Raw genomic sequence first — 12,983 nt, forward strand, 5'->3', positions numbered from 1 at the left:
AACATGGGCAGCAATTGCATAGGAACACCATATCCAAATGCCCCTCCAAGTCACACATCATCTTGACTTGGAACTATATTGCCATTGCTTCTCAGTCACAGGGTCAAAATCCTGGAACACCCTTCCTAATCATAGAATCCCTACAGTGCAGAAGGAGGCCATTTGGCCCATCGAGTCTGCACTGACAACAATCCCACCTAGGCCCTATCCCCGCAACCCCACATTCACCCCGCTATTCCCTCTAACCTACACATCCCGGGACACTAAGGGGCAATTTAGCATGGCCAATGCACCTAACTCGCACGTCTTTGGACTGTGGGAGGAAAGCAAAGACACAAGAAGAACATGCAGACTCTGCACAGACAGTGACCCAAGCTGGGAATCGAATCCAGGTCCCTGGAGCTGTGAGGCAGCAGTGCTTGCCACTGTGGCACTCCTAACAGCACTATGTACCTACATCATATGGACTCCAGTGGGTGAAGATGGCGGCTTACCAAAGGCAGTTGGGGATGGACAGCAAATGCTGACCCAGCCAGCGATGTCCACCCATATAAGAATAATACAAATTCAGTTGAATTTAAGGTAATATGTCGATGTGTACTAACCAGTCTAGTAAACATGTTCAGCTTTTTACGGTTGTGGGTCAGCTCCCTGTTTTTTGACCTGCTTCAGGAAGCATAGAATCCCTACAGCGCAGAAGGAGGCCAATCAGTCCACCGACTCTGCACTGGCTTTCCTTAAGAGAATCCCAACCAGCCCCTCCCCTCAGCCTTGTCCCTAAAACCCTGCACATTTACCATGGCTAATCCACCTATCCTACACATCTTTGGACACCAAGGGTCAATTTAGCATAGCCAATCCACCTAACCTGCACATCTTTGAACCGTGGGAGGAAACCTGACCACCCAGAGGAAACCCATGCAGACAAAGGGAAAGTGTTCATACTGCCTGGCACTGTGAGGCAGCAGTGCTAACCACTGTGCCCACTATGATGGGAATACAAATGATTGTACTATGTTGCATTGCATTTTGATCAAAGCGCGCACTGCTGTCTGATTAGTTTTGATTCTTTATTGCTGTTGATGCATTTTTTCTTTGGAAGTAGACCTTTTCTTTACTGTCGAACATCTTGATTGTGGTCTTACATTGGGAAATAGATTTAATTGAAGAGCAGAGTAATTTTCCTGAAGTGAGTGCTTTAAAATTTGGATATCAGGCTTGAAGATTTGGACATGTTCATACTGCAGTATTTTACCAACTAATAAATGTAATTGTATGTATATTAACACTAGGCAATGTTTTTGATAGAACAAGATTTTTTAAAACTATAAAATAAGCAGTCAGGAAGTTTTGGTTGAATGTTCCAATTGGGTGCTCGGGTGCAGGAGTGTTGAGTGTTCCTGGATACAAGATCGTCATCATAGAGACCCTACAGTACAGAAAGAGGCCATTCGGCCCATCGAGTCTGCACCAACCACAATCCCACCCAGACCCTACCCCCATATCCCTACATATTTTACCCACTAATCCCTCTAACCGACACATCTCAGGACACTAAGGGGCAATTTAAACATGGCCAATCAACCTAACCGCACATCTTTGGACTGTGGGAGGAAACCGGAGCACCCGGAGGAAACCCACGCAGACACGGGGAGAATGTGCAAACTCCACTTAGACAGTGACCTAAGCCAGGAATCAAACCCAGGTCCCTGGAGCTGTGAAGCAGCAGTGCTAACCACTGTGCTACCGTGTCGCCCCAAGATGTTAGGGAAATATAAGAAATGAAGAAAAGCAGGAGGTGGTAGTGGTATTGATTGAGGAGAGTATTGCAGTGGTGTGGAAGGAGGATATCCCAGAGGGATCAAAGACATAATCAATTTGGCTAGATCTAAGGCACAAAAAAGTGCAGTTACATTGCTCAGTGTAGTCCATCGCCCACTAGTGGGAAGGACGTAGAAGAACAAATTTGCACGGAAACGGCAGAGAGGTGCAAAAACTGAGTACTTATAATGTTGGATTTTAATTATCCAAACATTATCAAGATTTATTCCCTCAAAAGGGAAAGGTATGGCAAACAAATGCAGAGTTCCTTAGGTGATGAAGTAGATAGAAATTATGATAAAGATGCAAAAAGTGTGCTTATGCGTGGTCAAGTAGAAACTACAATTGTGAACCAGGCTGAATTTAGAGGTTTTAGAAGGGAGGTGAAGCAGCAAAGAGGGAGCATGAAAAGAGACTGGTAGCTAACATTAAAGGGAATTCCAAAGTCGTCTATAGATAAATGAATAATAAAAGGAGGCATAGAGATGAGGAGCAACCAAAAAGAGGAGGCAGAGGATGTAGCTGAAGTACTAAATTATTGATTTGCACCTGTCTTTGCCAAGGGAAAAGACAGGATACTCAGGCCGTAATAAAAGAGAAGAATGTAATACAGACATTAGCAGGGTTCAAAATTGAAAAGAAGCCGGTATTGGACTGCTTATCTGTACTTGAGTTGACAAGGCACTGGGACCAGATGTGATGCACCCAAGGATACTGCGAGAAATGAGAGAGGAAATTACAGAGGCACTGGCCATATTTTTCAGTCTTGTTCAGACTCTGGGATAGTGCCGGAGGACTGAAAAATTGCAAATGTTATACCCTTGTTCAAAAAAAGGGGTGTAACGATAATCCTAACAAGCACAGGCCAGTCAGTTTAACTTCAGTGGTGGAGGAAAGTTAATAATCTCACAGATAAATATGTTAATTAAAGAAAGGTAGGAAAAATCATGTTTAACTAACTTGCTTGAGTTTTTTGAGTGACAAGGGTAGGTGAGGGCATTCGATACTATGCCACACAGTCTTGTGAGCAAATTTAGAGTTCATGGAATAAAAGGGCAGTAGCAACATGGATATGGAATTGGTTGAATGACAGGGAACAGTAGTGGTTAATGGATGTTTTTCAGGCTGCAGGAAGGTTTGTAATAGGTTCTATGGATTAAGTGTGGGAACCCTTGCCTTTCCTGACAGTATATATTAATGATTTGGTTCTTTGTGTACAGGGGGCATTTAAAAGTTTGTGGATGATACAGAACTTGGAAGCATTATGAACTGAGGAGAATAGTGCAAAACTTCAAAAGCATAGACAAGTTGGTGGCATGGGCAGACAGATGGCGATGAGGTTAGAATCATAGAGTTTTATAGCACGGAAATAGGCCCATCGTGTTTACGCTGGATGTCAATCACCTATCAATTCTGTGATGATATTGTGCCTTTAAGAAAAGTATTTGTGTCACATTTGCTGTGAGGGGACTGTTTTATACTTGAGCTCTGATTATGGTGATGATTGTCCACAACTGGCAACCCACATGCTGAGCATGCAGAAGAAGAATGGCTCCTAATTATTCGGGTGTTTTGTTTTAATCGGCGTTAATGCAGTTTTGTTGTTTTTCCCTGGGGTTTCAGAATAGGGTTTAATTAGGTTGATCGACAAGGCAAGAGTCATGTGAATGGGTGGAGCTAGGCTTAGAGGGGCAAGCAAGCAGTTGCTGTTCAAATTTGAACAGAGCAGCAGCTTTCTCTTTGGAAATTTAAGTCTGGGACCTGCTAGAAAATGGTTCTCTCCCTCCAGATGTCTGCAAAAGGCAGGAGGTGCTCTTCTCCACCTCTCTCTTTAGAGTTCTGTTGTGTGAAGACAGGTCTTTCTCTGGAGGCTACTGTCTGAGTGTCAGAAGACGGATGTCTTCTGTATCTCAGTCCAGAGGTGATAAGGCTTGAGCCAACTCGCATAAGCCTGTGTGCTTTTTGCTCACCGATTCTGAAGAGTTTACATTTGTGGGGAATATTGCTTAAATTGGAACTAAGAGGTAGCTAGCAGTTAAGAATTATACCTTGTCATGTTTTAAGCATTTCAATTGGTAAAAGTTATGCTAATCCTTTTTGTTGTAGTTAAACTGTATTGTTTGTTTTAATAAAAACTTCCTTGTGGGTCAATAGAATCACACCTGGAGAAACCACCTTATGCTCGCACCAAAGCCAAATTCAAAAGCAGTTGGGGTCTTGGCTAACTTCATAATCTACCTTGGAGTTTCTGATCTGGTCCCCAACAATTTTAATCCTATTTTCCAGCACTTGGCCCATATGCTATGGCATTTCACTTGCTCATCTAAATTCTTAAATGCTAAGAGGGTTCCCGCCTCTACCATCCCTTTAGGCAGAGAGTTCCAGATTCCCACCACTCTCTGGGTGAAAATGTTTTTCCTCACATTTCCTATAAACCTACCCCTTAACTTCCCCTGGTTATTGATCCGTCTGCTAAGGGGAAAAGTTCCTTCCTATCTATGCCCCTCATAATTCTATACACCTCAGTCAGGTCTCCCCTCCCCTCCCCACCCCTGGCCTTCTCTGCTCCAAGGAAAACAACCCCAGCCTATCCAGTCTCTCTTGATAGCTGAAACACTCCAGCCCAGGTGACATCCTGGTGAATCTCCTATACACCTTCTCTGGTGCATTCACTTTTTTCTCATAATGTGACAACCAGAACTGCACACAGCACTATAGCTATGGTCTAACTAGCATTTTATACAGCTCCACCATAACCCCCCTGCTCTTATATTCAGTGTATCCCATATGTCTTAACTACCTTATCTACCAGTCCTGCTGTCTTCAGAGATCTATGAAGATGTACACCAAGGTCCCTCTGATCCTCTGTGCTTCCTAGGATCCGACCATTCATTGTTATTCCTTTGCCTTATTCGTCCTCTCAAAATACATTATCTCATTTTTTGGGTTCCAGTTGCTACTTTTCTGCCCATCTGACCAGCCCATCTATATTGTCCTGAAATCTAAGGCTTTGCTCCTCACTTTTTACCACACCACCAATTTTTGTGTCATCTCTGAACTTATCATACCTCCTACATTTACATCCAGATTATTAATATACACTATAAACAACAAAGGGTTCAGCACTGATCCCTGCAGAACACCACTGAACACAGGCTTCCAGTCGCAAAAACAACCTTCGACCATCACCCTCTGTCTTCTACCACTAATACAGTAAGAAGTCTCACAACACCAGGTTAAAGTCCAACAGGTTTATTTGGTAGCAAATACCATAAGCTTTCGGAGCTTGCTGCTCCTTCGTCAGATGGAGTGGTCTCTGTTTCTCATAATAAATAATTAACTGTTAAGAGGGTTCCTGCCTCTACCATCCCTTTAGGCAGAGAGTTCCAGATTCCCACCACTCTGGGTGAAAAAGTTTTTCCTCACATTTCCTATAAACCTACCCCTTAACTTCCCCTGGTTATTGATCCGTCTGCTAAGGGGAAAAGTTTCTACCACTAAGCCATTTTTGGATTCAGTGCACGGTAGCACAGTGGTTAGCACTGCTGCTTCACAGCTCCAGGGACCTGGGTTCGATTCCCGGCTTGGGTCACTGTCTGTGTGGAGTTTGCACATTCTCCTCGTGTCTGCGTGGGTTTCCTCCGGGTGCTCCGGTTTCCTCCCACAGTCCAAAGATGTGCGGGTTAAGTTGATTGGCCATGCTAAAATTGTCCTAGTGTCCTGGGATGCGTAGGTTAGAGGGATTAGTGGGTAAATATGTAGGGATATGGGGGTGGGGCCTGGGTGGGATTGTGGTCGGTGCAGACTCGATGGGCTAATGGCCTCTTTCTGTGCTGTAGGGTTTCTAAGATTTCTAAGAAATTGCCTGGATCCCATGGGTTCTTAACTTCATCAGCCACCCATGGGGGATGTTAAAAGCCACACTGCAGTCCATGTAGCCTCAATCAACTGCACTACCCTCATCTACACACCTAGTCACCTCCTCGAAACATTCAAATTTGTATATGTTCTCCCAGTCCTTGCCTTCCCAAGTGGAGATTCATTCCGTCCCTCAGAATTTTTTCCAATAGTTTTCCTACCATTGAAGTTAGACTCACTTGCCTATAATTTCCTGGCTTTTCCCCCTACTTCTCTTGAATAATGGTACCACATCAGTGTCCCTGAGTCCTCTGGTACCTCTCCTGTGGCCAGAGAATATTTGAAAATTGTCAGAGCCATTGCAATCTCCTCCCTTGCCTCCCATAGCAGCCTGGGATACAGCTCATCTGGGCCTGGGAATTTATCCACTTTTAGGCCCATTAAAATGTTAATATCTCCTCCCACTCAATGTTAAGTTGTTCAAGTAAATCACAATGCCCTTCCCTGATTTCTATTCCTACATCATCCTTCTCTATAGTGAACACAAAATGCAAAGTATTCCTTTAAAACCTCACCTACGTCTTCTGGCTCCACACACAAATTGTCACATTGGTCCTCAATGGGCCTTACTCTATAAAAGTGCGGCACGGTAGCACAGTGGTTAGCACTGCTGCTTCACAGCTCCAGGGTCCCGGGTTCGATTCCCGGCTCGGGTCACTGTCTGTGTGGAGTTTGCACATTCTCCTCGTGTCTGCGTGGGTTTCCTCCGGGTGCTCCGGTTTCCTCCCACAGTCCAAAGATGTGCAGGTTAGGTTGATTGGCCAGGTTAAAAATTGCCCCTTAGAGTCCTGAGATGCGTAGGTTAGAGGGATTAGTGGGTAAATATGTGGGGGTAGGGCCTGGGTGGGATTGTGGTCGGTGCAGACTCGATGGGCCGAATGGCCTCCTTCTGCACTGTAGGGTTTCTATGATTTCTTTCTATGATTTCTATGATGTGTGGGTACAGCTCTAAAGCCGGGAGCGATCAGAGAGATCTGGGTGTATCTGCAAAAGTCATTGAATCTGGAGAACAGAATTGGAGAGTACTTAAAACATAGAGTATTATGTGTTTTATTAATAGAGGCATGAGTACAAGAGTAAGGAGGTTATGCTGAACTTGTATAAGTCACTAGTTTGGCCTCAGCTGGAGTATTGTGTCCAGTTCTGGATTCCACAAGTTAGGGTGTGCAGGCACTGGAGAGAGTGCTGAAAAGATTCAAGAGAATGGTCCTGGGATGAAGAATGTAAGTTATAAAGATAGATTGGAGAAGTTGGGAGAAAAGAAAGCTGAGAGTAGATTTGTTAGAGGTATTCAAAATCATGAGGGATCTGGATATAGTAGCTAGGAAAAGACTGTTCCTACTCCTAAAAAGGATCACAACCAAGAGTGCACAGATTTAGTGATTAGTAAAAGAAGCAATGGTGATATGAGAACATTTTTTTCATGCAAAGAGTGGTTAGGGCCTTGAATGTTCTGTCTGACTGTGGTGGAGGGAGGTTCAATTGAAGCATTCAAAAGGGAATTAGACTAATGTATGAAAAAAGAGAATCTGCAGGATTAAGGGAAAAGACGGGAGAATAGAACTAGGTAAGTTACTCATCGGAGAGCTGGCATAGACACAACGGGCCAAATGGCCTTCTGTGCCGCCATAATTCAGTATTTGAACTTCTATCTGAAGCTGTTGATGTAGCTGCACCAGGGTGTGTGTTCTCACTGTTAAGTCTGCAGCATGACCAGCATTTTAAACAGGTGGTTATTTAGCATGGTTTAGACTTGAGTGGTTGACTTTACAACCATATTGGAGTTCTGCTTCAGAGCTCTTCATAAACGCTCATTCAACCAGGCAGAAACATTAGTTCACTTCAACAATAGTTCAAAATACCTCATCTAAACAATGTTTTCAGCTCATTTTTTAATTGAATACATTAAACTTGTGAACATTGAAAAGGCTGATATGGCTGTGAGACTTGAGCTTAAACTTTGCCCCTGAGAATTAGATTTCAGAGAACTGTTGTTAGTGAACTGGGAGCTGTTTTTGTTAAGTTTCTTTAATGGCAGAGTGGAAAACAGGGCTGCCCTCAACTGGTTCTATGCAGTTAAGCTGGGTTGGCAATGAACACTGTTTTCTCCTGATCCAAACATTGACAGGCTGCACCTTCAAACATTCACAGTGAAAACTTGACCCTGAGAAAGGCAAATCATCTCTTGGTGCTATATTATTTTTTAAAAATTCTATGGCTTGATTATATGCATTTTGAAAACTTAAGGTGGTGAATCCTGCTTGGGTAGGTACGTCTGACATTTTCAAACAGAATTGTCCATGGGAATTTGTTCATTGGATGTGCTTTTAACTTGGAAGGTAAGCATTTATTTCCTATCCCCAACTTTGTTTGAGAAGGTGGTAGTGAACCACCTGCTTGAATGACTGCAGCTCTTATGTTTGTAGTTACTCCCACAGTGTTTTTGAGTTGGGCGTTTTATGATTTTTGACCCACTGATGATAAAGGAATGGCGGCGATATGCTTCCAAGTCAGGATGATGTGTAATTGGCGGGAAACTTGCAGGTCGTGGTGTTCCCAGGCATCTATTGTCCTTGATCCTCCGGGTAGTGGCGGTCATGTGTTTGGGAGGTGCTCCCGAAGGAGCCTTTTGGATTTGCTGCATTGCATCTTGTAGGTGGTAGATGCTACAGATGCGGTGTGCATAAACGAATGAACTTTTGAGGTGGTGGACTGCTTTATCCTGATTGCTATTGAATTTCTTGAATCTTGTTGAAGCTGCACTCATCCGGAGAGTTTTCTATCACACTTCTGACTTTTGGCTTGTAGATGGTGGTCAGGCTTTGGGGAGTCCAGGAGGTGAGCTACTTCCCACAGAATTCCCAATCTCCAACCTGCGTTGCACCAGAATGTTTATATATAGCTAGTTCAGTTCAGTTTCTGTGATCACCTTCCTTCTATTGGATGTTAATGGTGGGGTATTCCGTAATGGAAATGCCATTGAATGTCAAGGGAAGTGGGGACATTCTCTATCTTGTTGGAGCTAGTTGTTTCTTTGCAGTTGTGCAGCATGATGTTACTTGTCATTTATCAACCCAAGCCTGATAATTGTCCAGGTCTTGTTGCAAGAGGACACTAGTTGCTTCATTATTTGAAGAGTTGTGAGTGGAATTGAACATTGTGCAAGTAACCCCTCTTTTAACTTTCATGATGGAGCAATGGTCATTAATAAAGCAGCTGAAGATGGTTTGGACCTGGGCACTGCCTTGAGGAGCTCCTGCAATGATTGAGGTGATTGGCCTCCAACAACCACGACCTTTGTTTGTGCCAAGTATGACTTCAGCCAGTGGAGAATTCTATCCCCCCAATTCCCATTCACTTCAATTTTACTACACCTCTTTGATACCACACTTGGTCATATGGGTAGTCACTCTCATCACCCCTCAGTTCTTTTGTGCATGTTTGGACCAAGGCTGTATTTTGTGGTCTGGAGCCAAATGGCCCTGGCAGGACCCAAACTGAATATTGTCAAGCAAATGCTGCTTTGATAGCTTTGTAGAAACATAAAAAACATAGAGAATAGGAGTAGGCCGTTTAAGCCTGCTCGGCCATTCAATATGATCATGGCTGAACCTCTATCTCGAGCACTCTCCCCATACCTCCCTTGACACCTTTAAAGTCTAGAAATCTATTGTAAATGATCCCTTCTATCAGTTTGTTACTGATTGAGAGTAGACTGATGTGGCCAGATTTATCCTCATCACAAAACAAACCATAGAGCTAAAAAACTTTTCACATTGTCGGGTGGCTGCTGCGTTGTAGCTGTACTGGAACGGCTTGGCAGGAGGCATTTCCAGCTCTGGAGCACATCTTCAGTACTGCATTTGGATGTTGTTGGGACCTATATCATTTGCATCCAGAGTGCCCAGCTATTTTGATCACATGAAGTAATTGAATCGGCTGAAGACTGGTGCTTCTGATGCAGGGAACGTTAGGGGGATACCAAGCTGGACCATCCATTTGGCAACTTCCAGCTGAAGATGGTTGCAAACGCCTTGTCTTTTGCACTCAAGTGCTGGGCTGTGCTGTCAATGAGAATGGGGTTGTTCATGGAGACTCTTTCTGTTAATTATTTAATGGTCCACTAGCTTCCATACTGGTGTGGCAGAAGTTTGATCTGATCTGTTGGACTGCTTAGCTCTGTAAATAACATTTTGCATCCACTATTTACCATGCATTTAGTCCCATGTTGCTTCACCAGGCTGGCACCTCATTTTTAGATGTGCCTGGTGCTGTTCCTGATATGCTGTTCTACATTTCTCACTGAACCAAGGTTGGTCACCTGATTTGATGGTGGTGGTGGTGGTAGTAGGAGAATGAGGGATATGCTGGGCCATGAGGTTACAGATTGTAATGGAATTCACAAGACCAGTTGTGTCTTGTGTGTGTCCAGTTTTGAGCTGCTTGATCTGTCCTGAATCTACCCCCATTTAGCGCAGTGCGAGTGCCATACATCACAAGGGGGCGTCTTCACAAGGACTGTGCTATGGTCACTCCTGCTGACACTGGCATAGATAGATGCAGTAGCAGCAAGGTGAGGGCAAGGTCAAGTAGATTTTTTCCTCCTGCTGGTTTATTTGCCAGCTGCTGCAGGCCCAATCTGGTAGCTACGTCCTTCATAACTTGATCAGCTGTGTGATAACTTGGTGATAGACATTGAAGTTGTCCACCCACGTTCTGTGCCCTTGCTACTGGTGTTCGTCCGACGTAATACTCAACATGGAGGGACATTGATTCATTATCTGAGGGAGAGTGGTAGGTGGTAATTAGTTGGTGATTTCCTTGCCCATGTTTAACCTGATGCCACAAGACTTCATGGGATCTGGAGTCAACGGGGCTCTTGCAGCCACTGCCTCCCAATTGCATACTATTGTGCTCCCATTTCTGGTAAGTATGCCAGTGAGACAGACATAGCCAGTCATGATAATGGAGGAGTGTGGCTTTTGGCTGAAAGATTTGATTTTGTGAGCGTGACCTTTGCCTGACGAGCTTATGGGACAGCTGCCCCAATTTTGTCACAAGTTTCCAGATGTTAGCAATTAATAATTTGTAGGGTTGACTGGACTGGATATGCCTTTGTTATTTTCAGTACCTGGGTCAATATCAGGTAATCCATTTGGGTTTCATTCTTCTTCAACATTTTCATGCAATTTTATACAAATGACTGACTTGCTGAATTTAAATTCCTCCAGCTGCCATGGTAGAATTTGGACTCGCGTCAGGACCATTAGTCCAGTCCTATGGATTGCTAGTTCTGTAACATAACCGCTGTGCTAGAATCCCTTCAAGTTCACATTAAAACATTTGCAATTATATCTTTTGCTGAATAATTCATGTATATATGATGCACATTCTGCTTGTATTTTGTGTGGGAATTAGAGAAAAATCAAAAAAAGTTGGAATAATTATATTAAAATACTATTTTTTTTCCTTTTCCAGCTGTCCAGTGAATGTCTTTCACTTGAAGAATTTATCTTTCTGCTACAGAATCTATTTAATGTGTTCAGCAGGATGGAGAGTGTACATCCTTCATGGCCCTTAGAATCATAATAACACGTTGGCTTTGGGATACAATCAACACACTTACTGAAAACTTGCATCATGTTGAATTCTGCTATATGGAGCAAAGAGAAGTCTAATGTGACACTTCGGGATGAACCCAAATATTATTTGGTTGCTCAGGATTGTAGTGCAATTGATAAACATACTCAAATATCTTTAAGACTAGTAAAAGGCCGCATGCTCATGCTTCATGATCGAGGTCCTCACATGTCAAATGTTCATTCTAACAAGAATAAAAGAGGGTTTGTTACCATGCAGTGCTTAGAACAGCCATATACTATCATGCTTGTTGAAGAAAAAGATTTGCAAGAAATTGAGGGAAGGGTAGCTGAACTGCTTTTAGCTGTTTCAACCTGTGATGAGAGGCATATTCTGTCCAAAAACAAGCCAAAACTGCAGAAAGCACTCCAGATTGATTATGATTCGAAGGTTAAAGTTCAGCTGAGGTCTGGTGATGAGAAAGTGCCGGGTATTGTACGATTCAAGGGATCGTTGCTACAGAGCAAGTTGCTGTCTGAATTGTGTTTTGGAGTGGAATTGTTGGTAAGTGTTCAAATCCTTTTCTGTTTCTTGAATGTAACAAGGTAAATTATGGTGAAATAAAAAAGGGAGAGGGAGGTAGAAACTTTGTGTCTTTCCCAGCTAATTTTGATAAATAATTAAAGGCTGCAATCCTTAAATCAGCTCATTTTTCTGCCTTCATAATTATTCTGCATGTTTGCTCTAAAAGGGCATTTTTTTCCCTTATTTGTGGAGTCCTAGAATATACATTGGTCTCTATCCATAAGAGCAGATCCTGATCAGAGATTGAAAATTATTAGTGGACCTTCCATGATTTTTCACAAGGGACGTTGGAGAATGCAGTTTCTCTCGTCACAACTGTCACTTTGTTGCAGGTTCGGAAGTTTACTTTTACTTTTTTCCCCCTTTTGGATGGTATGTGCAGATGGCATGGCCTAGTGGACTGGTGGGGGCTACAGGGATAATGTGGCCTCCAACCCCCAGGCGCTGCCTTCCTATCCCCTCCATCCCCTGTATTTCCTATCTAGCTCCCATACCCAATCTCTTCCTTTCCACTGTTTTGCTACATGGTTAACCGTACCAACTCCCCCCACCACCATATTTTTTTTAAATTTGACACTACCTACTCAGCCCCTGTACTTGCCCCACCCCCCTCCCCAATTCCCATTCACTTATTTCACTATGAGCCTTCCATGTAGTATTTGATGACTTTGCTCTCCCCAGGGCGTATGGTGATAGGTAGGAGACCTCAAACTTCCTGCCTCCATTCACCCTTCCTTGCCCCCCCCACCCATTTTTCTCCCTCTTTCAATTTTTATTTAAATCTTATATTTGACATTGTTAAATTTCAGTTGCAACTGCTGTGGGAGGAACAAGGCAGGCAGTTGATAGATTTTAAAAGAAAAATTCTGCATAAGATGGTGTGTCATGGGAAGTTGAGATGGGTAAACCATAAGATTAACAGTGGGAATCCTATTAAGAGTGCACCTACTGATATTGCAGGAAATTGGAATAACTAAGTGGACCTTTCTGATCTGGAAAGTTCCACAGTTGACAAATACAAAGTGGTTTTGATAAAGCATAAGACGACATAATTTTGGTATGCTACATATTCTTATCAC

General features: G+C 43.2%; 1 protein-coding gene across 3 annotated transcripts in view; it reads left to right on the forward strand.

The window, feature by feature from the left end:
• cyld (cylindromatosis (turban tumor syndrome)) overlaps positions 1-12,983 on the forward strand; it is a 61,165-nt gene that overhangs the window by 939 nt on the left and 47,243 nt on the right. For all 3 annotated transcript variants that reach the window (XM_078210874.1, XM_078210875.1, XM_078210876.1), the window contains exon 2: positions 11,218-11,883. In XM_078210874.1, coding sequence (XP_078067000.1) covers positions 11,380-11,883 — 504 coding nt within the window. In that variant the 5' untranslated portion in view covers positions 11,218-11,379. The remainder of the gene's footprint in view (positions 1-11,217; positions 11,884-12,983) is intronic.

This window comes from Mustelus asterias, chromosome 4 (assembly GCF_964213995.1).
Source record: "Mustelus asterias chromosome 4, sMusAst1.hap1.1, whole genome shotgun sequence".
Taxonomy (NCBI): domain Eukaryota; kingdom Metazoa; phylum Chordata; class Chondrichthyes; order Carcharhiniformes; family Triakidae; genus Mustelus; species Mustelus asterias.